The 27,498-nt window shown below is 41.2% G+C and overlaps 1 protein-coding gene and 1 long non-coding RNA gene across 19 annotated transcripts in view; both read left to right on the top strand.

The window, feature by feature from the left end:
• DCAF8 (DDB1 and CUL4 associated factor 8) overlaps positions 1-27,498 on the top strand; it is a 48,304-nt gene that overhangs the window by 6,030 nt on the left and 14,776 nt on the right. For 9 of the 18 annotated variants that reach the window (XM_032260860.1, XM_032260853.1, XM_032260854.1 and 6 more), the window contains 5 exons: positions 13,021-13,095; positions 16,438-17,108; positions 18,367-18,507; positions 20,191-20,285; positions 25,089-25,199. In XM_032260860.1, the coding sequence (XP_032116751.1) occupies positions 13,047-13,095; positions 16,438-17,108; positions 18,367-18,507; positions 20,191-20,285; positions 25,089-25,199 (1,067 nt within the window). In that variant the 5' untranslated portion in view covers positions 13,021-13,046. Of the gene's footprint in view, positions 1-173; positions 264-13,020; positions 13,096-16,437; positions 17,109-18,366; positions 18,508-20,190; positions 20,286-25,088; positions 25,200-27,498 lie in introns of all 18 variants that reach the window. The other 9 variants (XM_032260866.1, XM_032260864.1, XM_032260865.1 and 6 more) reach the window with 2 other exon arrangements.
• The window catches only part of LOC116538465, an 892-nt gene continuing 429 nt past the window's right edge, over positions 27,036-27,498 (top strand). The window contains exon 1 of the long non-coding RNA XR_004263648.1: positions 27,036-27,274. This is a non-coding gene — a long non-coding RNA (uncharacterized LOC116538465). The remainder of the gene's footprint in view (positions 27,275-27,498) is intronic.

Below are 27,498 nucleotides of genomic sequence, written 5' to 3'. Positions count from 1 at the left end.
ATAGTATGTCTGATGGATTGGGTTATTGCAAAAATTTTCATCACTGTATCTGAGATTAGATATTTGCTGTTTATCCTCTGAAGACACTGTTTAAGGAAGTCTGTCCAAGTTCTAAAGTGACGCATACATATTTGCCTTACATGCCAATTTTTTTCTTCCTGTTTTTTTCTTAGCCCTCTGGAAAGCTACTATAGGGTTTACCTCTAATGGTAGCCAAGTGACTGTATTCCTCTGGTGTACTTTAATCATTGCCACATTACCAGGTATGTTTTGTTAACCTTACTTAGGATCCAACATTGGACCCTTTCTTCTAAACCTAACCTGTAGGAGGGTACTTCTTGATGTTTTAAGCCTCTCTTTATTGTTTTATTGTAAGTTGTACCTTTGGAGCATCATCCTTTCATCTTAAATCCTTTCTGGCAATTTAAGAAAAAAATTGAAATATAAATGGTAAAAACTGGTAATGGCAATAGACTTCTGATGTAAAGGTATATTGAGATGGAAACACAATGGAAAGTAGATTTTCCTTAGCATTAGTTAAATTGAGATAAACGGGCTTGTATGTTTTTATAGCGAGTTCCCTTAGCCAGGTGCAGTGGTGTGTACCTGTGCTCCCAGCTACTCGGGAGGTTGGGTTGGAAGGACTGCTTGAGCCCAGGAGTTTCTGGCCAGCCTGGGCAACATAGTAAGATCTTGCCTCTTAAAAAAAAAAAAAAAAAAGTTCCTTAGTTCCACTGCTGGAAATGAGCACTTAAGGGTTAGAGTGCATTCCTAACATACTCTGAAATACTGTTGTTAGAATTAAAGCCAGAGGCCAGGCATGGAGGCTTACGCCTGTAATCTCAGCATTTTGGGAGGCTGAGGCAGGCAAATCACCTGAGGTCAAGAGTTCGAGACCAACCTGGCCAACGTGCCAAAATACCATCTTTACTAAAAATACAAAAATTAGCAGGCTGAGGTGGCATGCACCTGTAGTCCCAGCTACCTGGGAGGCAGAACTTGCAGTGAGCTGAGATCATGCCACTGCACTCCAGCCTGGGTGACAGAGCAAAGCCCTGTCTCAAAAAAACAAAACAAAACAAAAACCCAAAGAATTAAAAGCCAGTAAACTATAAACACTGGGTGTTTGGTGTTACTAATAGGGAGAGCAGAAGGCCTTAATCCAAAGAAGGAACAGAGCTCCTTATTCATAGTTATCCGTGGTGATTGCTTTACAGTCCTCCCATCTTGGGTATCCTCAGAAACTTCAAGAGGGAGAAGAGGCCAAGTATGGTTGTTCGTACCTATAATCCCAGCACTTGGGGTGGGCTAGGTTAGGTAGAAGGGAACCCAGGAATTTGAGACCACACTGGGCAAGATAGTGAGACTCTGTCTCTACAATAATAACAGTAAAAAGTATTATTTTAAAAATTAAATAAAAAGAGGGAGAAAAACTTAGGGAGGCTTTTATTGTGGGTTCCTGGGTAGATTGCCTTACTCCAGTTCATAGAACATGAGTACTTGAAAGAAGATTTTTTTTTTTTAAAGATGGGTTTTCACCATGTTGGTCAGGCTGGTCTTGAACTCCCGACCTCAGGTGATCCGCCCACCTTGTCTTCCAAAGTGCTTGGATTATAGGCGTGAGCCACTGCGCCCGGCTGAGAGAAGATATTAACAGAGCTCTCTGAATTCTTTAAAACGCCAGAGAGAATGGGTAAGAAGATTTCATAGACTTGGAACTGTATCCTATATTGTATACAATGTTTGGAGAATCATTGCTGAGTGGTAAAGAAGTCCAGACTTTTCTAGGAAATGTAGTCTGGTATAGGGATGTGAAACTAGAAAAATAATATAAGTTGCCTACTATGTACAAACAGGCTCTTAGCATACATTATCTTTAATCCTCTAAATTCCTGCAGGGTGGTGGTATTATCCCATTTTACAAAAGAAAAATTCAAAAGTAGGTGGTAGAATTCAAACCCAGATGTGTTTGACAACAAAGCCTTTTTCTTTCTTTTATAATATAGGCTGTCTTTAAAAACAGGGCTTTTCAAAGCCAAGTGATGAAGCAAATGAGCTGAAAGGTAGAATTAAATATTTCTTATAAACATATATACAAAATATTCAGATGACAGTAGGAATAAAAACATTTTTTCATTGTTTAGACACAGTATGCTATATTGGTAGGCTAATGAGTTTTTTTTTAAGGAAATAATTTTTTTTTTGAGACAGAGTTTCGCTCTTTTGCTCAGACTGGAGTTCAGTGGCACGATCTTGGCACACTCAACCTCTACCTTGCATTTTCAAGCGATTCTCCTGCCTTAGCCTCCCGAGTAGCTGGGATTACAGGTGCCCGCCATCACACCTGGCTAATTTTTGTATTTTTAGTAGAGATGGGGTTTCACCATGTTGACCAGGCTGGTCTCAAACTCCTGAACTTGTGATCCACCTGTCTCGGACACCCAAAGTGCTGGGATTACAGGCCTGAGCCACCGTGCCTGGCCCAGGAAATATTTTTATAGAGTTGAGAGAGCTGAAGCCTAGCATTTTATGATTCTTGACTAGAGAGAAAATCAGCAATCCACTCAATCTCTGAGATAGTTCCAGGGGAAAAGCTGTTTTGACTTTTACAGCCTTTTGACAAGAGTACAGTTTTCTGTATTTTTTGGAAGCATGGACTGTCCTCCTCATCTTCTTGGTTTTTTGTTTGTTTATCTGAGGGTCTTGCTCTGTTACCTAGGCTGGAGTGCAGTGACCCCATCATGGCTTACTGCAGTCTCAACCTCTGGGGCTCAAGTGATTCTCCCACCTCAGCCTCCCACGTAGCTGGTACTACAGGTGTGTACCACCACACCCTGCTAATTTTTTTTTTTTTTTTTGAGACGGAGTCTCGCCCTGTCGCCCAGGCTGGAATATGATGGCAGGATCTCGGTTCACTGCAACCTCCCCCGCCTCCCAGGTTCAAGTGATTCTTCTGTCTCAGTCTCCTGAGTAGCTGGGATCACAGGAGTGTGCCACCATGCCTGGCTAATTTTTGTATTTTTAGTAGAGATGGGGTTTCACCATGTTAGCCAGGCGTGTCTCGAACTCCTGACCTCAGGTGATCCACCCGCCTCAGCCTCCCAAAGTGTTAGGATTACAGGCATCAGCCACCATGCCCAGCCTAATTTTAAAATTTTTTTAGAGATAGGGTCTCCCTATGTTGCCCAGGTTGGTGTCAAACTCCTGGGCTCAAGCGATCCTCTAGCCTCTCTCAAGTGCTGGGATTATAGACATGAGCCACTGTGCTTAGCCTGTTCTCACCTTGAAACCTTTTTATTCTTGACTTCCAGGGGTTTACTTTTGATTATTTGTTCTTAATTTTTCTCTCTGCTCTCCTTTCTCTTCTCTAAAGGTGGGTATTCCTAAAGATTCCTTCCTTGAACTTACTCTCCCAGAGTCTTCTTAGGTACCTAATTGTTTTAGTGAGGTATGATTTACAGGGTGTTTGATTTTGAGGTTTCTCTGAACAGATAATTCACAAGTCTGTATCTCTGGCCCTACTTTAAGTTCTAAACTTAGATTTGTTTGTCACTACCTTCCTAACTGTTGGCTTGGATTTTAAGCATATTCAAAATAATCTCTTATCCCACCTGCCAGCTTCTCATTTGAGTCACTTGATTTTCTCTGGGCACCAGACTAAGAACTTGTCTTTTTTGACTCTTTCAGCTTTGTAACTGCTTATCTACCTTTACAACAATTCTCATGTTGATCCCTTTTGAATTTCCTTTGTCATCAACCCCAGACAGCCTCTCATTACTTCTTATCTTGGCAACTATATTAGCTTTTAAGCTTGTTTCTCCTTCCTTTTCCTTCATTTCAGTCCATCTTATTATCTTTGACAAAATTATTTTCCTGATGCCTGATGCCCCCCAACAACTAGGTTTTTACTATACTTCTTAACTAATCAACTATACCTTGCCATCTAGCCAAACTAGACTACCCGTATATATTTCTTGAACATGTCAGGTTTTCAACCTCCATATCTTTTCTCACTCTGGTCCTGTGGAATGTCTTTCTTTCTCAATTCTATCCGTTGAAATCCTGCCTGTCTTTTAAAGCCCATCTTAAAAGCTAATTTTCCATGGAAGCGTTTCCTTTTTCCCTGAAACTAAATACATCTTTTCCTCTGCTTAACCACGAGGGCATTCTATTTATCTTTTTAAAAAATGACACTTACGATACTTGTATCTCTTGTATCATGGTTATACACTCATTTTTCCTAATTGATTAATTGGTTACAAAAGGGATTGTGACTGCCTTGTTTATATTTGTAGCTTCTATATTGCCTGGTATATTGTTGTATAACAGTGTGTTTGCTTACAGGTAGGCCACTGGGTGGTGCCAGAGGCTTGTAATTTGTATAAAAATGAGTAGCCTAGACTCCGAGCTAGAGTCTATGCCCAGAGCCTCTCTGAAGTTGGGTTGTTTGTACTGTCAGATCTTCAGCACAGTAGGAATACATATTAATTTTCCTGTTCCAGAAACGTTCAGTTCTTTCTACTCATCTGTCCAACCCACCAGAGGAGACAGTGTCATGTTTGACCCCTCCAAGTACTTAATAGAAAGTAGCCCAGAACTGAATCTACCCACCATAAACATGCTTTACATAATGAGTTTCAGCCTCTTTGGGGTCATCCTTTGAGTTTCAGTGCCTAAGGTTCTCTGAGTAATAAACACTGTACAGCCAGGTGCAGTGGCTCATGCTGGTAATCCCGGCATTTTGGGAGGCCGAGGCAGTTGATTGCTTGAATCCAGGAGTTCGACACCAGCCTGGGCAACATGTCCCCCACCATTGTCTCTACAAAAAAAATACAAAAAATTTAGCTGAGTGTGGTAGTGTGCACCTGTAGTCCCAGCTACTGGAGGGACTGAGGTGGGAGCATCACTTGAGCCTGGGAGGTTAAAGCTGCAGTGAGCATTACTGCATTCCAGCCTATACAACAGTGAGACTCTGTCTTAAAAGAAGAAGAAAAAAAACACGTAAAAACACTGTGCTATTAGAATGTGGCAGGCAGTAGGAGTCAGGAAAGTAGTCTTGGTGAAATAAGTTTCTTGTGAAGGAGAAATATTAAGGAACGGGAAATGAAGTTAAAATGAGCCATTTCAGCTTGGAAACAAAAATTGGAGGTGGAGAAAGTAAAACTAGTTGATACCAGATGGACTGTGGGACCTAGAAAAGCAAATTTGTACTTTGGATGGAGATCAACCCTGAACAGCTGCTCATTTATGAGTGGTATGGGACATCTGTCCTCCCAAAAGAAACTTGGGACTATGTGGCTGTCTTACTAATAATTGAAGTATTTTCTCATCACCTTTTAGTTTCAGAGGAAATTCTAAAACGATGTCTCATTTAAATATGGATGTTTATGTAGGAGAGTTGGGCATTTGAGTAGCAGAATGAGACAGGCACTGGCTTGAGAGAATGCTGGGATTATATAAATCATGAGATTTGACAGACTGAGTTCAGGTCTTAGTAAAAGGATCAAGGACAATAATAATATTTACCTGTTGATGTTTCAGTCGGGCTCAAGGTAAGGTAGTTATCAGACCAGTGTTCATAGACCCTAGACACCAAAGAATTTAAAATGAACTTCAGAGAAATTTAAAAAATAAAAAGCATAAGCATGCAAATTAATAGTACAACCACAAGAACTACTTTGAGGTACATTAAGTTGCTGCTATTCTTAGTTATCACCAAGACAAAAGGGTTGTAGACTCTTGATGTATTTAGGATTTATTTTGCCATTAATGTGGTGGCTGATAAATCACACAGGCAGTCTTGGTTGCAGCAAAAATCCTTGCAGCACTTTCGTTTTCAAGTGAGAAGTCTGGACCGTATGTTCATTTGCTGTGATATGTTGACCATTTTAGTAAACTTCCATTACTCACAGCCTTGAGAATTTAGTGTTTTTAATGGTATTATGTCATTTAACAATTTGCATGATTTTTCCCTCACACTTCTCTTATCTTTTTTTTTTTTTTTTTTTTGAGATGAATTTTCGCTCTTGTTACCCAGCAATGGCACAATCTTGGCTCACTGCAACCTCTGCCTTCTGGGTTCTAGCAATTCTGCCTCAGCCTCCCGAGTAACTGGGATTACAGGCATGTGCCACCACACCTGGCTAAATTTTTTTGTATTTTTTAGTAGAGACAGGGTTTCTCCATGTTGGTTAGGCTGGTCTTGAACTCCCGACCTCAGGTTCCGTCTGCCTCGGCCTCCCAAAGTACTGGGATTGCAGGCGTGAGGCACCGCACCTGGCCCTCATTCTCTCTTTATAAGCCACGTTTATTCAAGTATAATGTATATACAGTAACATTTATCTTTTTGGGTTTTTTTTTTTTTTTTTTTAGATGGAGTCTCACTCTGTTGCCAGGCCGGAGTGCGGTGTTGTGATCTCGGCTTACTGCAGCCTCCACCTCCCGGGTTCAAGTGATTTTCCTGCCTCAGCCTCTTGAGTAGCTGGAACTACAGGTGCATGCCACCACACCCAGCTAATTTTTGTATTTTTAGTAGAGATGGGGTTTCACCATGTTGGCCAGGATGGTCTCGATCTCCTGACCTCGTGATCTGCCTGCCTCTGCCTCTTAAATTGCTGGGATTACAGGTGTGAGCCACTGCACCTGGGAACTTTATCCTTTTTTAAGTTGGCCTATTCTTTTAATTCTGACAAAGGCATAGTTATGCCCATGGTTAGGGCATAGAACATTTCCATTATTCCAGAAAGTTTTCTCATGCCCTTTTGTAGTCAGTTTCATGCCCCTACCTCCTGGCAATCCTTGATCTCTCTATTCCTATAGTTTGATCTTTTCCAGAAAGTATTATAAGTGGAATCATATATTGTATAGCTGTTTAAGTCTGAATTCTTGGACTTACCGTAAAATGCTTGAGATCCATCCATGTTGTTGCTTCTATCAGTAGTTCATTCCTTTTTATTGCTCCCATTGTGCACAATTTGTTTATCCATGACCCAGATGAAAAACATTTGTTTCCAGTTTTTTGATGAATTTAAGTAAAACTACTAAAACATTCACTGACAGGGTATTTTTAATTTTGTGGACATTTTCCTTTTTATTTATTTATTTTTTTTGAGACGGAGTTTCGCTCTTGTTGCCCAGGCTAGAGTGCAGTGGTGTGATCTCAGCTGATTGCAACCTCCGCCTCCCAGGTTCAAGCAATTCCCTTGCCTCAGCTTCTCGAGTAGTTGGGATTTTTGGGATGTGCCATCACACCCGGCTAATTTTGTATTTGTAGTAGAGATGGGGTTTCTCCATGTTGGTCAGGCTGGTCTTGAACTCCTGACTTCAGATGATATACCCACCTTGGCCTCCCCAAGTGCTGGGATTACGTGCATGAGCCACCTCGCCTGGCCTTTTTAAATTTTTTTTATTTATTTATTTATTTTTTTTTTTTTTTGAGATGGAGTTTCGCTCTTGTTACCCAGGCTGGAGTGCAATGGCGCGATCTCGGCTCACCGCAACCTCCGCCTCCTGGGTTCAGGCAATTCTCCTGCCTCAGCCTCCTGAGTAGCTGGGATTACAGGCACACGCCACCATGCCCAGCTAATTTTTTGTATTTTTAGTAGAGACAGGGTTTCACCATGTTGACCAGGATGGTCTCGATCTCTTGACCTCGTGATCCACCCGCCTCTGCCTCCCAAAGTGCTGGGATTACAGGCTTGAGCCACCGCGCCCGGCCTATTTATTTATTTTTAAAGATGGGGTCTTGCTGTGTTACCCAGGCTGGTTTAATTCCTGGTCTCAAGCGATCCTCCTGCCTCAGCCTCCCAAATTGCTGGGATAACAGGTCTGAGCCACCACACCTAGCCTCTTTTTTGTTGTGTAAATTCCTGAAGCTGAAGTGGGATTCCTGAGTTGTGTAAGTGTATATTTAACTTCATAAGAAACTGCCAAAGTGCTTTTTTCAAAATGACTATACTGTTTTGCATTTCTAGTAACAGTATATAAGAATTCTAGTTGCTCTACTTCTTATTAGTAGTTAATAAAGTAAATTTTCATTATTTAAACAATTTTTAACCATTCTAATAGATATTTAGTGGATTCTCATTGTGGTTTTAATTTATATTTCCCTAATTATTAATAATGTTGAGGATCTTTTTAATGGGTTGATTTCCAGGGGTTATTATTTACAGTACTTTTTTGTTAGTTTTTGAGACGGAGTCTCTCTTTGTTGCCCAGGCTGGAATGCAGTGGTGTGATCATGGCTCACTTGCAACCTCTGCCTCCTAGGCTCAAGAGATCTTCCTACCTCAGCCTCCTGACCATGCCCAGTTAATTTTGTATTTTAATAGAGACGGGGTTTTACCATGTTGGTCAGGCTGGCCTCGAATTCCTGACCTCAGGTGATCCACCCATCTCCCAAAGTGCTGGGATTAGAGGCGTGAGCCACTCCACCTGGCCTTTTTTTTTTTTTTTCTTTCTTTTTTTAAGATGGTATTACTCTCTTGCCCAGGTTGGAGTGCAGTAAGTAGGGGGATCATAGCTCACCGCAGCCTTGAACTCCTGGGATTATAGGTGTGAGCCACCACATGTGGCGGCTTGTGATTATTATTTAGTTGTGACAGTTGTAAAATATATTCTGGTTACTGTCCTTTATCAAATATGCGTTTTGTAGATATTTTCTTCCAGTCTGTAGCATGTCTTTGCATTATTGTAACAATGTCTCTTGGAGATATTTTAATTTTTTTTTTTTTATTTTATTTTATTTTATTTATTTATTTATTTTTTTTTTAGACAGAGTCTCTCTGTCGCTCAGGCTGGAGTGTAGTGGTGCTATCTTGGCTCACTGCAACCTCCACCTCCTGGGTTCAAGCAATTCTCCTGCCTCAGCTTGCCCAGTAGCAGGGACTACAGGCGTGTGCCACCATGCCCAGCTAATTTTTGTATTTTTAATAGAGATGGGGGTTTGCCTTCTTGGCCAGGCCGATCTCGAACTCCTGACCTCAGATGATCCACCCGCGTTGGCCTCCCAAAGTGCTGGGATTATAAATATAAGCCACCTCACTCAGTGAGATTTTAATTTTGATAATCCAACTAATTAACTTTTGTGTGTGATTTTTCTGTTCGATCCTAAGAAATTGTTGCCTAACCCAAGGTCACAGAAGAGATTATTTTCTTTGTTTGCTTTTGGAAGTTATATTGTTTAAAGTTATATTTAGGTTTGTGATTCATTTTGAGTTGTTTTTGTATTGTTGTACAATGTATGAATTGAGGTTTTTTTTTTTTTTTTTTTTTTTCCTTTTTTGCAGTTGACTGTTTAGTTATTCTGGTACAAGTTGAGCATCCCAAATTAAAAAATTGGAAATCTAAAATGCTTTGAAATCTGAAACTTTTTGAATGCCAACTTGGTGCTCAAAGGAAATATTTGTTGGAGCATTTTAGATTTTGAATTTTCCGATTTTGGATGCTCAGCTTTGAAACACTTCTGGTCCCAAGCATTTTGGATAAGTGGATATTCCTGACAAGGGATACGTAGTCTCTTGTACAGATCCTTCATCATATTAGGGGAAAAGAGCAAGAGGTTTTAAACAAGAGACACTTGATACCTCTTTTTTTTTTTTTTTTTTGAGATGGAGTTTCGCTCTTGTTACCCAGGCTGGAGTGCAATGGCGCGATCTCGGCTCACTGCAACCTCCGCCTCCTGGGTTCAGGCAATTCTCCTGCCTCAGCCTCCTGAGTAGCTGGGACTACAGGCACGCGCCACCATGCCCAGCTAATTTTTGTATTTTTAGTAGAGGCGAGGTTTCACCTTGTTGACCAGGATGGTCTCGATCTCTTGACCTCGTGATCCACCCGCCTCGGCCTCCCACAGTGCTGGGATTACAGGCTTGAGCCACCGCGCCCGGCCACTTGATACCTCTTTTACAAAATACTCTTATCCAGTGTATTAAAGTCTCTGCCCGGTTTTTACTTAATGTTTTGTCATGTAATTGGTTAAAAATTTAAGCTTTATTCTTACTAAGACAAGAAAAATCTAGATCACTGGAATTTCTTAGTGAAATTAAAATGGCATCTGGATCTTTTTTCCTCATCCTCCAATGGGTTACTCTTTAACCTTCAGTTTGGCAGGGGTGTTAGTTATTTTTAGAGTACAGACAGTGGAGCTAATCTAATTAAACTCCTCTAACTACCTGGGGCAGTGAGCTCATCAGCTTTTCCAAGCTCAGCAAGATTAGATTTGGACTAGATTTTACATGAAAGTTGATCAAAGTAAAAATAGTGGATTTGTTGGAAATATAACACAGTGAAGAATGAAGAAAACAGTCTGGATTTGGGTCAAATATGGTCTCTGCAGACCTTAGTTTGTAAAATAAGTTTGTATTCTTCAGTGATGGAAATTTTTTTTTTTTTTTTTTTTTTTTTTTGATATGGAGTTTCACTCTGTCACCCAGGCTGAGGTGCAGTGGCACAATCTCAGCTCACTGCAACCTCTGCCTCCCAGTTTCAAGCAATTCTCCTGCCTCAGCCTCCCAAGTAGCTGGGATTACAGGGGCCTGCCACTACATCCGGCTAATTTTTCGTATTTTTAGCAGACAAGATTTCACCATGTTGGCCAGGCTGGTCTTGAACTCCTGACCTTGTGATTCACCCGCCTTGGCCTCCCAAAGTGCTGGGATTACAGGCGTGAACCACCGAGCCTAGCCAGTTTTTAATTTTAATTTTTGCAGACTGTCTCGACTGGAGAGAAGTGGTATAATCACAGCTCACCGCAGCCTCAACTTCTGTGGCTCATGTGATCCTTCCACCTCAGCCGTACCCCAAGTAGCTGGGACTACAGGCATATGCCACCAGTCCTGACTGGTTTTTTTTTATTTTTTGTAGAGACAGGGGTCTTATGTTGCCCGGGCTGGTCTCCAACTTCTGCCTCGGCCTCCCAGTGTGCTGGGATTACAGGCATGAGTTGCCGTGCCTGACTGGAAAAGATTCTTCAGTGGCTCCTATGCTTGACACCTAGGGCATATCATCTCTGTCTCCTTCATTGGTTGACTGAGATGGGGATCTCACCATTCTGCCCAGTCTGGTCTTGAATTTCTGATTTCAAGCAGTCCTTCCTCAGCCTTCTGAGTAGCTGTGATTACAGGTGCATGCGACACCTTTGAACATCAGGTTCATGCTCAAAGTTTTCACTGATAGAGGTTAATAAGCAGTTTGGAGACCACTGCTGTAGAGTATCCTTCTGCAGAAGTTTTGACATTTAATTCTACTTACTTTTATCATCTGTGCACATGTATTTTCTAGAGCAATTATGAGTCAAAAGTTCAGGCAGTCTGGGCTCCTGTAGGAGTTGATATTTGGTTTTGAGAGAGATTCTCTAGAGCTGCTTTTAATTCTGTGGGAGTGGATAATAGTGGGGTAAAACCTATGGTAAAGAGTTTTGATTATGGAGGTGGGAAAATATCAGATCTGTTCATGTTACACTGGTCTGCTTATTACCTTAATTTTTAATCTTAACAAAGTGTGCAGTCATTTTTCCCACTTGATAAGACTTTTTCAATTAATAAAATTTTAAACTGTAAATGGAGAAGACGTGCTCTGTTGCTAAAGAATATAAACAAGGACTGTTGAGAGGGAGAAACAAATGCTGTGTGAGGAATGCTATACAAAACTCTCTACCTCAAAAAGGAGTAAAACAAAATGCATTGCAAACAGCTCTTCATTGTTTTTGTTTGGGTTGCTTCATGGATCTGTTTTTTGTTGGCATTGTCTTTCATCATCAGCCTTCCAGGTGTCCTTTCCTGAAATTCAGTCAGCCTCAGCCCCACTCTTGTAGTATTTCTACTCCCACCTTGGCCTGTTGTGAACAATCTTTGGCCCACTGTCTCTTAACAGAGGATACTTTTAATAAAACAGCTTAGATTTCTGTAGAGGGTAGTGGGGGCAAGGATAAGGATGAGGCTGCTTCTGGAATAATTGTTATGGGAATGAAAGGGCTGTTGAAAGATTAGAGGCCAGTGTGCCTGGATACAAGGACTGGGGTCATAATTATACTTTGTCTTTTACCAGTGCCTTTTGTCCAAGTCACTGAAAGGGCCTAACAAAATTCTGATCTGAATAATATTATTCTTTGCTCTTTGGAATTTACTGGAGGTGGCAGCGAGGCTCTGAAAAAAATAAGAACGTTTTATAGTGGCATAAAAGGAAATAAGTTAGATACCCTGATTCCTTGTTAAGAAAAGATGAGTCTGGTTAAAGTTGGTAGATTTAGGTGAAACAATGTTTGTCATTAAATGAAATGGGGTGAGATGATTTAGTGGAAATGTTGCATTTCTTCCCCACCTTTGTCTTTGTGCTTAGAGACTGACTGTTAGTCCTAAGAGAAACAAAACAAGGTTCCTTCCTAGGGATAGGGTGTTCCTGATTTCTAGTTCCAGCTCTTCTTATAATCTTTAGTAGCTGTTCTGCCCTTGTAAGCTTGAACTTAGTCATCTGAGTGAACAGAAAGCTCACGCTCTTCCCCCAGGAGTTTAATTTCTTCTGTCTGTTGATTATGTGTAAAATTATATTCAGAATCTGACCCACCTCTTTATGTTGTGAAAACAAGTGTTTTATGGAGTTTGAGGACACATATGTCATTTATTTACACTGGAAGATTCTTGCCTAGAGGGCAGTGCTGAAGTTAGCTTTATGTATTGAGTTGAGACTCTTTGCATGCAGTACCTGTCACTTGATATGTGCCTGCTGTTCCAGGTTTTATTTTAGTTCCCACTTTCCCATCTGAAAATTCACTGCCAGTTAACTCAGTGAAGGAAGTAAAGAGATGGTACTTGACCTCCCCCAAAATATGTCATTATATGGAATTTAAACATAGGGAAGAAAAAATTCTGGTGTGTCTTTCACAAGCTGAGAAGCCCTGTTAAGCACGCATACAGAAATCATTTTTATAAAAGTGATAAAACCTTGTACATTGTTAAATCTCCTTGTCCCTATTTTCTTTCCCAGGTGGTTTCCTAATTGTTTTGGTTTCTTCCTCCCCAAACCCAGGCTGGCTACAGCAAACATCATTCAAGATGTCCAGCAAAGGGAGCAGCACAGATGGCAGAACAGACTTAGCTAATGGTAAGGGGCCAAAATGAAGGTGAAGCTATTTTTACTGTCAGCTGAGGCTCTCCTCCCTGCAAGCGAGAGTGGAGGCCTGGATTTTATTGGAGGGAAGGAAACTTTCCTGTGTTGTTTTGAGTATAGGAAACTACACAGGAAACACCTTGGACTGTATTGTACTTCTGCTTCTTCTGATTTTATCTGATCATTTTTCAGAAGATCAATAACAGAGCTTTACTTCTAAGAGGTCGAGTGGTTTGGAGTTCTGTAAGGCTATAAGGATGGGCAGAACCTAGGAAATGCTGTTAATAAAGGAGAAAAATAAGATCCAATGGGTGGTAAGAACAAGGGAATTTTAGGGAAGATGGCAGGCAGATGGCCTGAGCCCAGGAGTTTGAGACTAGCCTAGACAACATAGTGAGACCCCATCTCTTAAAAAAAAAAAAAAAAAAAAAAGCAATTACATAAGGGATGAGGTTAAAACCCAACTAGGAGTGGGACTTCTTTCCCCTCCTTATTTACTTCCCTTATTTCCTCTCCCTTCTTTCCATTTCTCTCCTTCCTTCCTTTCCCTCCTTCCTCTTTTCTGGATGAGTGCTGCCAGGTGTCAAATCACTGGCTTTAGGGCAAATTTGAAGGCAGAATATAAAAATTCTAATAGAGTGTAACTAGCACCTGGGTTATTTAACCGATGCTTCACCTCTGAGACAACTTTTAAGTTAGAGAAGCTGCCTTCAAATGTATATAGCTGGGCAGCAGAGTTCAGCATTCCCTAGCACCTTGAAGGTCAGGATAACAGGCTAAATTCTAGTTGATGTGATTGAAGGGAAGGATAGGCGAGATTTTCAATGTGCTTTTTTATTGCTTCACATGTTCTTATCACTGCCATTTATTCATCTTTTGTTTGTTTTGTTTTTTGAGATGGAGTCTTGCCCTGTCACCAGGCTGGAGTGCAGTGGTACGATCTCGGCTCATTACACCCTCCGACTCCCAGGTTCAGGCGATCCTCCTGCCTCAGCCTCCCAAGTAGCTGGGATACAAGCACGCACCACCACGCCCAGCTAATTTTTTATGTTTTCAGTAGGGACGGGGTTTCACCACATTGGCCAGGATGGTCTTGATCTCTTGACCTAGTGATCAGCCCGCCTCGGCCTCCCAAGGTGCTGGGATTACAGGTGTGAGCCACCTCGATGGCCTATTCATCTTTTGTAAAGGAAAGTGGTTCATATTTTTCACTGGGTTTAGTTGAAGGGCATGGGGTTCTAGAGGAGCTGAAGTATACTGTTGATTTGGAGCTTCACCATTAGCTAGGTCAGGATAACTTACAAGCCAAATCCAGTCTGCCACTCGTTTATTAGAACACAGTCATGCCTGTTTGTTTATGTAGTGTTATGAGTTGCTTTTGTTCTGCATAATGGAGTTGAGAGGTTGTGGTGGAGCTCCATATGTTCTGAAAAGCCTGAAAGTTTTACTGTCTGGCCCTTTACTGAAAAAATTTGTAAACACCTACACTAGATCTTGGTGATTTACTCTTGGGGCCTTCTTGATGAGCCTGTGATACACTCTGGCCCTTACGTTAATGTGGTAAAGCCTTTAAAATTGTCAATATTTGTCACTTGTAATTTTAACAATAAATGCTGGATGTTTTGGTGTTTTCCTTTTTTTCTTTTCTATAGACCTGTTAGGTGTGGTATTTCAGTCCCTGCTTACCACTCCCAAGTTCAAACCCAGCTGCATTTCAAAAAACTCTAACTGCTAAACTTTCTTAGCATATATAACAGACTCAGCAAATGTTTGGTTCTTGGGTTCAAATTTTTGTACTTTTTTACTTTTCTTCCAGCCCCTAGCCCAGTTGTTTTATAGTGTGCTCTTAGTCGAGGTCTTTTGTTTTTTCTAAAAAAAAAAAAAAAAAAAAAGACTTTTATTTATGTCTCCCAGCCTTCTGTTACTGCTTGAATCAAAGCACTTGTATTGATCTTTTTTCAGTTTTGGGTTTTGCCTAAGAATTCATTGAAAAGGATTTGCATTGCTTCAGAGATCTTTACAAATTACTGTTTTAATCCACATGACTAGACAGTAAGGTGCTCCACCTTTGAATTCTTAAACATTATTATGGTATTGGAGTTGAATAGCTCGTACTGGAGTTAACACACACCTGGTCTGCCTTTCCTGACAGCTTTTACTTCTGGAAGGATAAAATTTATAGCCATCTGAGGAAAGGAGGCCCTTGAGTAGCATTTAAAATCTTTATTCTCCCCTTTTTTTCTTCACATCTTGACTTAGATTGGAAGTTGTGGTGGTATTGGCTCTAGAACATTGCTCAGATGCTCACTGGAATTGACTTGGCTTTTGTAAGATAAGAGAATGCAGTATGTAGTTATAGGAGATAAGATCAATGAAAGTGACCTAGTTATTTAACTACCAACATAGCAGATCTAGAATATACTGAACTTTCTTCTTAGGTACCACTATAGTAGCCTAGCTTTTTATCACTTTTATATATGCTTCCTAATAAAACGTTGTCTCAATAAAGTGACTAAAAATTGTATTGAAAAATTCAAACTAATGGAAGTAAGTCAAAATATATTTACTAGCAAAAGGTGAGCAAGAACCCACTCAAATGATCATATTTCCCACTTACCCCTTCATATTCCTTTCTTGAAATTTCTTTCTGCATTTTAGACACTTAGGGGAAGAAACTTAAGATTTAGGTGACAGGAGGTGTAGTAGTACTTTCTTAAAGCAGAAAATGGTGCAACTCCACATCCATAAGTCAGTGATTTTTATCAGTTAGTTTCCATCTTAGGCTAAGAAGATGGCTATGCTAGTTCTTGCTGGAGTTAACTGTTCTTTTTATTTCTGCTTAATTATTTGCTATGACTTAATAAATGCCCATCCAATACAACAGAGCCTATGGTAGATGTGTCAGGTACACTTTTATACAATATGCTAATGTTTTGCCTCTTGAGAACTTGATGTAATCTTAGATTGTGGAGTTGTGGCAGTATTGGCTCTAGAACATTGCTCAAGTGATCACTGGAATTGACTATCGTGAGCTAAGAGAATACAGTACGTAGTTATAGGAGATAGGATCGATGAAAGTGATTTTTATCAGTTCCTTTGCTTTTGTTGAAGTACTTTGTGTGTGTATTTGATCTTAATCCTTTCAGTTTCTTGTCTTTTGTGAGATTTCCCCTCAGAGGATACTCTTTTTAATCATTTGTAATGAAAATACTTTGACCAAAGTTCATTTTTTTGGTCTTTTGATGTGATGATTTCTTAGACTAAGGAAGTCCTTCTGATCACTATCCTGTTTTCTTATTTTTCCCTCTCATCTACCCATTCCTCACTAACTTGCAGGAAGCCTGTCTAGCAGTCCAGAGGAGATGTCTGGAACTGAAGAGGGGAGGGAGACATCCTCAGGCATTGAAGTGGAGGCCTCAGACCTGAGTTTGAGTTTGACTGGGGACGATGGTGGCCCCAACCGCACCAGCACAGAAAGTCGAGGCACAGACACAGAGAGCTCAGGTGAAGATAAGGACTCTGACAGCATGGAGGACACTGGTCATTACTCCATTAATGAAGAAAATCGAGTCCATGACCGCTCAGAGGAAGAGGAAGAGGAGGAAGAGGAGGAAGAAGAGCAGCCTCGGCGCCGTGTACAGCGCAAGCGGGCTAACCGTGACCAGGACTCATCAGATGATGAGCGGGCCCTAGAAGACTGGGTGTCCTCAGAAACATCAGCTCTACCCCGACCTCGCTGGCAAGCCCTTCCTGCCCTTCGGGAACGGGAGCTGGGTTCAAGTGCTCGCTTTGTCTATGAGGCCTGTGGGGCAAGAGTCTTTGTGCAGCGTTTCCGCCTGCAGCATGGGCTTGAGGGCCATACTGGTTGTGTCAATACCCTGCACTTTAACCAGCGCGGCACCTGGCTGGCCAGTGGCAGCGATGACCTGAAGGTGGTGGTGTGGGATTGGGTGCGGCGGCAGCCAGTACTGGACTTTGAGAGTGGCCACAAAAGTAATGTGTTCCAGGTGAGGCAAGGGAGCATAATAGCAACTGAGAGAATCAGGCATGAGTTTGACAACTGCTGCGTAGAATGAGAGCTGGTAGTGAGTTGTAGGAATTAGGTATTGGGACTTGGCCCTACTTTGGCTCCCATAATGACCTAAATACACTGAAAGACTCTTGGCAACCATTAGATTCCTTGAGCATATGGACTGTTGGAAACCTCATAGGTAGGATGCATGCAGCTTATTAAATGTGTGCTGGTAGGAAGCAGTGTAGTATAAGCACAGGCTCTTGAACTAAACTGCCTGAGTTCAAAGTCTAGCCCAATGCTTACTAGCTCTGTAATCTTGGGCAAGTTCTTTTACTTTTGTCTTCAGTTTATCTGAAAAATGGGACTAATAACATAGGGTTATGAGGATTAAATAACAATAGAAGCTAAGCATTTAGAACTGTGGCTGGTACTTAAAGATTAACATTTGATAAATATTAGCTAATATTGTTATTATCCTGTAAAGATTTTTCTCAGCCCCATCTACTGTATTGGTACTGTATTGGTACCAGCCGTTTATCCTAAGGGTGTTTTATTTTCTTCCCTGATGTCCCCCCTATTTTCCTTTTTCTTTGTGGCAAATTTATATTTGCTTTCTGAATCAAGGTAGATTTTCCTCCTCTATTCCTTTTCTCCCCTGCTAGGTACAGTCCTAGTTCGCCTGAGCTCTTATCATGTACCAGTTTAATCTTTCAGGGCCAACTGAAATGCTCTCTTAGATCAGAGGAAGTTTTTTCTCTCCCTTTCCTTTAACTCCTGGAAGAAATTGGTCTTAGCCAACTGTACAAGAGTAGGAAAGCTTGGCCGGGTGCGGTGGCTCACGCCTGTAATCCCAGCACTTTGGAAGGCCGAGGCGGGTGGATCACGAGGTCAAGAGATCGAGACCATCCTGGTCAAAATGGTGAAACCCCGTCTCTACTAAAAATACAAAAAATTAGCTGGGCATGGTGGCGCGTGCCTGTAATCCCAGCTACTCAGGAGGCTAAGGCAGGAGAATTGCCTGAACCCAGGAGGCGGAGGTTGCGGTGAGCCGAGATCGCGCCATTGCACTCCAGCCTGGGTAACAAGAGCGAAACTCCGACTCAAAAAAAAAAAAAAAGAGTAGGAAAGCTAAGTTTCCAGCGTCATGTAAGAAAAGGGGGTAAGCTGAGGTCATCATCATATATTTCATTCTCAAGTTTACCTCTTTAATTTCTTTTGTGTGTCGTTTTTTTTCATTTTTAATACCTCAGGCCAAGTTTCTTCCTAATAGTGGTGATTCCACTCTGGCCATGTGTGCCCGTGACGGGCAGGTTCGGGTAGCAGAACTATCTGCCACACAGTGTTGCAAGAATACGAAACGTGTGGCCCAGCACAAGGGAGCGTCTCACAAGGTAAGTAAGACCTCGTTCCAAAGTTTGTGCAATCCAAATCCTCTGTGGTTCTCAGCAAAGGTTCTCCCTTACCTCTGCCCATTGTGTCACCTTTGTTGTGGTCACATGCTTCACCTCTGTCAGTCCTTAAGATTTGTAGTTAAGAAAGGAGCAAAAGCAGCCACCCTAAACTCCTAGGAAGGCAAGTATTTGAAAGGTCCCTAGATCATGCACTACAGTATTTGGCCCCTAGGCCAAGCCATAGTTGGTTTGGAGATCTTTGAAGTCTCCTATGCCTTCTAAACCTTTTATATTTATTCTGTTTTTTTTTTTTAGAGTATTTTGACAGTTTCAAGGTGCTAGTGGTTGATTCTTAATGTGTGAGAGCTTCAGCCTTCCAGCTTAAACGTTCAGTTCACAAATAGCACTGTTTCTGAAAGCCCTATTTAAAGCTGGAAATAGGGCCGGGCGCGGTGGCTCAAGCCTGTAATCCCAGCACTGTGGGAGGCCGAGGCGGGTGGATCACGAGGTCAAGAGATCGAGACCATCCTGGTCAACATGGTGAAACCCCGTCTCTACTAAAAATACAAAAAATTAGCTGGGCATGGTGGTGCGTGCCTGTAATCCCAGCGACTCAGGAGGCTGGGGCAGGAGAATTGCCTGAACCCAGGTGGCGGAGGTTGCGGTGAGCCGAGATCGCGCCATTGCACTCCAGCCTGGGTAACAAGAGCGAAACTCCGTCTCAAAAAAAAAAAATAAAATAAATAAAGCTGGAAATATAGGCCAAATAATCATGGTGGCAGCTAGTGAGGAGTTAAGAGCTGCCTAGTCTTAAGGTAGGCATGGTGTTCTTTTGTGCCATGAAAAGAGGATGGTACTCTCTTCTTAGATACCCTAAGCAAAGAGTAGGTGGACCTGGAGTATACTTTTCTAGCCAAGGTGGCTCAGGATATTTGAAAATTACCTATTTCATTGATTCTTAAGTCTACCCCCAACCCATTAGATAACTAATTTTTATAGCTAAGATGTAAGGAATGAAGTTGGGCACCATTTCTCTCTGCACCTAAGGATATGGAATTGATTTTGAGAATGGGTGTGGTAGCTTATGCCTGTAATCCCAGTGCTTTGGGAGGCTCAGGTGGGAGGATTGCTCGAGGCCAGGAATTTGAGACCTGCCTGGGCAATACAGCAAGACCCCATCTGTTAAAAAAAAAAAAAAAAAAAAAAAAAGGTGAAAAAATCAGCCAGGTGTAGTGCCTTATGCTTGTCCCAGCTACTTGCTTGGGAGGCTGAGGTGGGAGGATCACTTAAGCCCACAAGGTTGAGGCTTCAGTGAGCCATGATCATGCCACTGCACTTCAGCCTGGGTGACAAAGTGAGACCCTGGCTGGAAAAAAGTAAAATGAACTCTAATGGCTGATGTTTTTCTTTGCTATCTCTGTTCATATCCCTTGGGGATAGTTGAAATAGCAAGTCACCTGTCCTTTGACTTGTATAGAATAAACAAAGCTATAAATAATTTACATAGAACAAGAGTAAGTGGCTTAAATTGTCTCCCTTCCTGGGATTTTATGACAAAAAGGTAGACATTTCTCTTATTGGGACATTTTAAGTGCAGCCCTTGCTAAAGTTATAGGAATGGACTAGATGACCTCTAATTCTAATATTTGGAAATCTCATGTTTTTCCTTTTTTTTTCCTTCAGTTGGCTCTGGAACCAGATTCTCCCTGTACGTTCTTATCTGCAGGTGAAGATGCAGTTGTATTCACCATTGACCTGAGACAAGACCGCCCAGCTTCGTAAGTGTAGTAGTAACATCTTTACAAAACTGTATCTCTTAGCCTTGAACATATTCCATGTGTCTTGGTAATGCCTAACTCTGGTTCATCAGAATGGTACCTTTGTGCCTATGGTAAGAGGTAGTTTAATGTTAAGGAGAATTCCTTACTTTGTCTCTTTCTCAGCAGTGAAATACTATTCAGTCTACCTTCATTTCTCAGTTTAGTTATTACATGTGGCCTTTAATAATTTGATGATATTCTGCTCCTTATTCACTTGGATATCATTCATTTTACCCACAGAAAGCACATTATTTCACAAACTCGTGTAGAGATATGGCCCTGTAAATTTTAAATTTAGTTATTTATAGAAACATACAAATAAACGATCAATTTTGGACAAAAATATTGGTAGCTGTAGTTGCGTTCTGTTTTATCACAGTTCATTTGTATGTAAATTTGAGACTCATAGGTAAATGTTATCCCTTTTTAACTGTGTGATATCATAGAAAAACACAGCATCTTGTTTGGATCCAGGTGGACCTAGGTCAAATCTCAACTAAGGCACTACTAGTTATGACTTACGTAACCTTCTGAACTTCAGTCTCTTCAGTCTTGCTGTGGGCATACTTTTTCCCTCCCTCCTGCCTTCCTTCTCTTGGGGTTTCTATGAAGACTTACATATATATGTATATGTTTATATCAATTTCAGCCATGGTGTTAGACATTATACTGAGGCATCGAATAAATATATAACGCCATGGCTGAAATTGATTAAGATGTAGCTAATAATTACAATTATTTTAGTTTTAGTTTTTCATTTTTATTGCCTTTTTTTTGTTTGTTTTGAGATGGAGTTTTGCTCTTGACACCCAGGCTGGAGTGCAATGGCACGATCTCGGCTCACTGCAACCTCCGCCTCCTGGGTTCAAGTGATTCTCCTGCCTCAGCCTCCCAAGTAGTTGGGATTACAGGCATGCACCACCATGCCTAGCTCATACTTTGTATTTTTAGTAAAGGTGAGGTTTCACCATGTTAGCCAGGCTGGTCTTGAACTCCTGACCTCAAGTGATCCACCTGCCTCAGCCTCCCAATGTGCTGGGATTACAGGAGTTGATGTAACCTAACTTTGTAGCTTTGTAGTTAGATAACTAACTTTGTAGTTCTCTAACTTTGAGGAAAACATTTAATCTTTTGAACTGCATGATGTTTGTTATTTCCAGTTCTAAAGTTCCAGGGTTCTGTGATGATAATGGAAGATTAGCAAGTTTTTATAGGACAGGGGAAGAGCAAAAAAGCAAAAAATGATAATTTTATTTAATCTGCTGTGTTAGAAAGTTGTGAAACAGAATGAGTTCCTACCTTGCAGATCAGGTTCACAGGGAAACTATTGTTAGGCCACCAAGAATTGGGAATCTGGTTCAAGTAATGAAGAGAGCGAATGACTTTGGCAGATTATTGAATTTAGAATGAAATTACATAGGTAGAAAATCTGGCTGAGAGTTAACCATGAATCTGAACATATGCAATGATAGGTGGAATAGAATCTAAAGAGGGGAACAAGGAGAAAAGATTAGAAGGAGGCCCAAATCTAGATTTGAGTAATAAAGACAGTGAGTCTTTAAAGTTTTTGTTGTAAGGGTTAAAGTAGTGTTACAGGCTGGAATGGGGTGAAAGGCTGAACATTTGCTTATGTCAGAGGCATTTTTTTTTTTTCTTTTTTTTTTTTGAGGTGGAGTCTCACTCTGTCACCCAGGCTGGAATGCAGTGGCATGATCTTCTCAGAGGCATTTTTGTGTGAAGTTGGCATTGGGGAGTTTTTCTTTTGTATATATATGATAATTGCCGAATCTGACTAACATCTTAGGAAACTAACATCTTAGGAAAAGAGTTTGATTTGAAACTATAGGTGGAATATTCCTTCAGCCAGTGGAAGCCAGTTTGAGGTATTCTTCAAAGAAATCTTGTGGTCTAATCTGTAATTGTTTTTCCCTTTTTGCTGGGACATATGTGCTCATTACTTTTAAGGCAAAATTTGTGAATTTGTTTCATGTGGTTTCCTCTAATGTGAACATTTTTTCCTCCTTTTGCCATGATAATCATTTTTGTAGGACCTCTGCATGTCCCCTGCAGAGCTCAAGGTACTCTGCATTTACGCATCAGGAGAGTTTGTTTTATGGGATTATGTTGAGGCATAGAAAGATTGAGTTCTTCGTCAGGATTACATAACTGTAGAGCCAGTACTTCATAATCTATTCCTTAGTTTCTTCATTTTGCTTCCACGTGGTAACTTTAGTATTTGTTAGACCCTGTCCTTCTGAAATTTCAAATTGCTGAGGAAATAAGATAGTCCTGTGGGAAGGAGTAGCATCAGCTCATACTCTCTTTCCCTGTCTAAAACTCATATTAGAGCAGTCTTTTAGTTTTGTCCCTGAAGCTGTTATTCTTTTGACATGTTTCCTGGCTTGTGTTTTTGAGGTGTACGTGTGTTGGGGGATGGAGGTTTCCCCTAATGACATTCATAATCAGTGGCCTCTGTATTTTTTTATTTTTATTTTTTAATTTCAAAATAAATAGAGATGGGATCTGTGTTGCTTAGGCTGGTCTCGAACTCTTAGGCTCAAACAATTCTCCCACCTGAGCCTCCCAAAGTGCTGGGATTATAAGCATGAGGCACTGCACCTGGTCTTCTGTATTCATTAATTCATTTCGTTTATTTAATTTTTTTTTTTTTTTGAGACAGAGTTTCACTCTTGTTGCCCAAGCTGGAGTGGCAATGGCGTGATCTTGGCTCACTGCAACCTCTGCCCTCCAGGTTGAAGCAATTCTGTCTCAGCTACCCGAGTAGCCGGGATTACAGGCGTACACCACCAAAGCCCAGCTAATTTTTTGTATTTTTAGTACAAACCGGGCTTCACCATGTTAGCCAGGGTGGCCTCAAACTCCTGGCCTCAGGTGATCCACCCTCCTCGGCCTCCCAAAGTACTGGGATTCCAGGGGTGAGCCACTGTGCCTGGCCTGTATTCATTTAATGAAAAGCTGCAGAGATATTAAGTAAAAAAAATCTCCACTTTGCCTAGAACAGTTCTAGGCTGAAGTGACTTTGACTATTCAGAAAGGATGCTAAAATCATTTCTTTACGAAGAAACTTGTTGTCATGGTTATATTTCTTTCCGTTCCCATAGCATCAGAAATAAATAAAACCTTAGACTTGAAAGCTAAAGCCAAGCCTCTTCCTATAGTTTCTTGAAGTCTTGTAAATTTACCAATCTTCATTATATGATGTCGTATTTGACTGGTTGAATGCTTAGATCTGAGAGTATTCATCATGCCACCCTTAACCTGGAACAAGTTGTGGCTGTTTAGCCAGATTTTTCTGGATTTCTTCAATGAAAATTTATCAGCTTTCAGTGTGCATATTTTAAGCTGGGTTTTTAATTTTTTTACTTTTTGAGACAGGATCTCATTCTGTCATCTAAGCTGAAGTACAGTGGCAAGATCATGGCTCACTGCAGCTTCAATCTCCTGGGCTCAGGCAATCCTCACACCTCATCCTCTTGAGCAGCTGGGACTACAGGTGCATGCTACCACACCCAGCTAATTTTTTATTTTTTATAATAATTTTTTATAGAGATATGGGGTCTTGCTATGTTGCCCAGGGTGGTTTCGAACTGCTAGCTTCAAAGTGCTGGAATTATAGGCATGAGCCACTGTGCCTGGCTTAAGTTGGGTTTTAAGTGACTTTTTTTTTTTTTTTGAGGCAGAGTCTTGCTCTGTTGTACAGGCTGGAATACAGCGGCGCGATCTCTGCTCACTGCAACTTCTACCTCTCAGGCTCAAGTGATTCGTCTGCCTCAGCTTCTGGTGTAGCTGGGATTACAGGCACATGCCACCACACCTGGCTAATTTTTGTATTTTCAGTAGAGATGGGGTCTCGCCACGTTGGGCAGGCTGGTCTCAAACTCCTAGCCTCAAGTGACCCGCCCTCCTCGGCCTCCCAAAGTATTGAGATTACAGGGATGAGCCACCATGCCTGGCCTTAAGTGATATTTTAATGGAATCTGAGAGATAGACTCTGACCTTAAGGTCTTTTTTAGCCTACTGTTTCTGTGATTCTTCCTCCACTTCTCTCCTTGGTCCCAGGTGATCGGGAAGACGTACTTATACATAAAGGGTAGGAAGGTATGGGTAGCGTTGTCTGATTAATGACTGGCTGTTACTGTGTTGGACTCCAGCTAAACAGGCTTCCTGAAGAGTGGTACATTCATATACCTTTAGTTGATGCTATTTTTTTTGAGATGGAGTCTTGCTCTGTAGCCCAGGCTGGAGTGCAGTGGCGCGATCTCGGCTCACTACAACCTCTGCCTCCCGCGTCCTGGTTCAAGCAATTCTCCTACTTCAGCCTCCCAAGTAGCTAGGATTACAGACATGAACCACCATGCTCAGCTAATTTTTGTATTTTTCTTTTTTTTAGTAAAGACATGGTTTCACCATGTTGGCCAGTCTGGTCTTAAACTCCTGACCTCATGATCCACCTGCTGCAGCCTCCCAGGGTGCTGGAATTATAGGCTTTAGCCACTGTGCCTGGCCTACCTTATGCTTCTTAAGGAACACTAGAAAGTGACTTCACTACGTGTTTTTTTTCCTTAATCCCCAAAGTCATGTAATAAATGTATGCGTTTTCCTGTTAAAACAACACTTCTTTCTTTCCAAATGAGAGTCTCTTTGGTTTCTTATTAGCCATGTTACTCTCTTAGCTCTCCCTTGCCATGACCATCTGGATCTTTTGGAGGAAATAATTTTCTGTGTCTTTTACTCTTAAAGGAAACTGGTGGTGACAAAAGAGAAAGAGAAGAAAGTGGGGCTGTATACAATCTATGTGAATCCTGCCAATACCCACCAGTTTGCAGTGGGCGGACGAGATCAATTTGTAAGGTGAGTTTGTGGCTCTTTTGTGTCTTTTACAGTTTATAAGACTGATGCATTATATATTACCAGATGCTCCTTTATGGAGAGTTATGAATTTTCTAGAAATCCATTAACTATTATCTTGAATTTTTTACCATTTTCCAAACATCTTATGTGCCTTTTGAGATATTCTGTTCTCTTATAATTAACAGTCTCTGAGGGGTGGCTTTACATATTTTAGAGATTATCCAGTTTTAAAGAAGTTAGATGATGGTCAGGTGCAGTGGCTCACACGTGTAATCTCAGCACTTTGGGAGGCAATGGAGGCCAGATCATGAGGTCAGGAGTTCAAGACCAGCCTGGCCAATATGGTGAAACCCCGTCTCTACTAAAAATACAGAAATTAGTTGACGTGGTGGTACATGCCTGTAGTCCCAGCTATTCAGGAGGCTGAGGCAGGAGGATCACTTGAGCTCAGGAGGCAGAGGTTGCAGTGAGCCAAGATCGTGCCACTGCACTCCAACCTAAATGACAGAGCAAGACTCTCTCTCAAAAAAAAAAAAAAGAAGTTAGATAAATTAACCACGGTCCTCACATAGCAGCTAAGGCATCAATTTAGGTTTACGAGCAAGTGCTGTATTAGTAAATAATCTTCACCATTTTCATACATAAATAAACATGCACTAGAAATTTTAAATACTGGTTTTCAATTCAGAAATAGTTTGACTTGGGAGCATTTAGTGTGAACTGAGGGTTTTTTGGCTTTCACTATCCTGAGCTACCACTTTTCTTTATCCATGGTGCTATCTTTGTTACTGTGAACACCTTTTGTTAACACTGGTTCTTGAGAAACATGACCTAAGGGAAACAGACACCGTGGATTCAATCTTCATATGTATTAGTTAATTTCCTCTGACCCTTAGTAATAAGCTGTATTCATCCCTGTCCAGTTGGCCTATTTTAACAATGTTTCTTTGGGATCATCAGTTTGAAAGGAGGAGAGAGGGACAAGATCACTAAAAAAAAGAGTGACTTTTTGCTTTCCTAATGGTAAGTGAAAAGCATCATCTTCCTTTTGAAATGAGAGCACATTTTATAGCTGTATTTCCACATGCGTTTTATTAAGAAGAATCATAGGGAATAGGGTAAATTTTTAGAAAATACATGAGAGATGACTTTACCTTGTTCAAGAATCCTTGACAAAACCTTGTTTCTTTCTTCTTCCTCTATTCCCATGCCTTCAAAATTTGTTTCCTCTAGTCACCAACAATCCTCAAATATGTCGCAATAGATTTTTTCTTTTTAGATAAGAAGCTGTTGATCAAGAAGGCTTGTAGTTGTACAGATTTTCAGTTGCTACCTCCTCCAAGTTGAGCATTCACTGAAATTTCTAATTGGGAGCTCCTACTTAGAGTTCCAAATTACTTGAAAAGTCTGTCTCTAGCTAATTCCACTAGAACAAAGATGTTTGGGGGGGAATGTAGGAGTTTGCTGTATTGAGAAATGTAGTTCATAATGTTTTAACCCAAAGCTGATACTTTCTCAGGGTTAGAGTACGGCTTAGAATTTTAGTGTTTCAACACAAGGAGAAATCAAATCTGTCTCTTATCAGCCCCATATCCTCTATTGGCTATTTACTTGGCAGAAGTTATGTAAAAAAAAAAAAAGTTGTTTTTTTGTTTGTTTGTTTTGTTTTTTGAGACAGAGTCTCACTTTGTTGCCTAGGCTGGAGTGTACTGGCTCCATCGCTGCAACCTCTGCCTCCCAGGTTCAAGCAATCCTCATGCTTCAGCTTCCCAAGTAGCTGGAATTACAGGCATATGGCACCGTGCCTGGCTATTTCTGTATTTTTAGTAGAGATGGGGTTTCGCCATGTTGGCCAGGCTGGTCTCAAATTCCTGTCTTAAGGGATCCGCCTGCCTCAGCCTCCCAAAGTGCTGGGATTACAGTCGTAAGCCACCGCGCTTGGCTACTTGAAGATTTTGAGGCATACTGATCCTATGTGAGCAGGTAGCCCTTTAAGCACTCCAGCTCTTCTCTGACATTAGGTTACACTCAACTTCTTTGGCACCTCTTCTGTTCAGCCAACCGAATGTTTTGAGGTTTCTCCTTTCTTTTTTTTTTTTTTTTTGAGACAGAGTTTCGCTCTTGTTACCCAGGCTGGAGTGCAATGGCGCGATCTCGGCTCACCGCAACCTCCGCCTCCTGGGTTCAGACAATTCTCCTGCCTCAGCCTCCTGAGTAGCTGGGATTACAGGCACGTGCCACCATGCCCAGCTAATTTTTGTATTTTCAGTAGAGACGGGGTTTCACCATGTTGACCAGG

Source organism: Sapajus apella, unplaced genomic scaffold (assembly GCF_009761245.1).
Source record: "Sapajus apella isolate SASKATOON/1434 unplaced genomic scaffold, GSC_monkey_1.0 scaffold119, whole genome shotgun sequence".
Lineage (NCBI taxonomy): Eukaryota > Metazoa > Chordata > Mammalia > Primates > Cebidae > Sapajus > Sapajus apella.
Note: the sequence above shows the minus strand (reverse complement) of the source record. Positions and strands in the feature narration are given on the sequence as shown.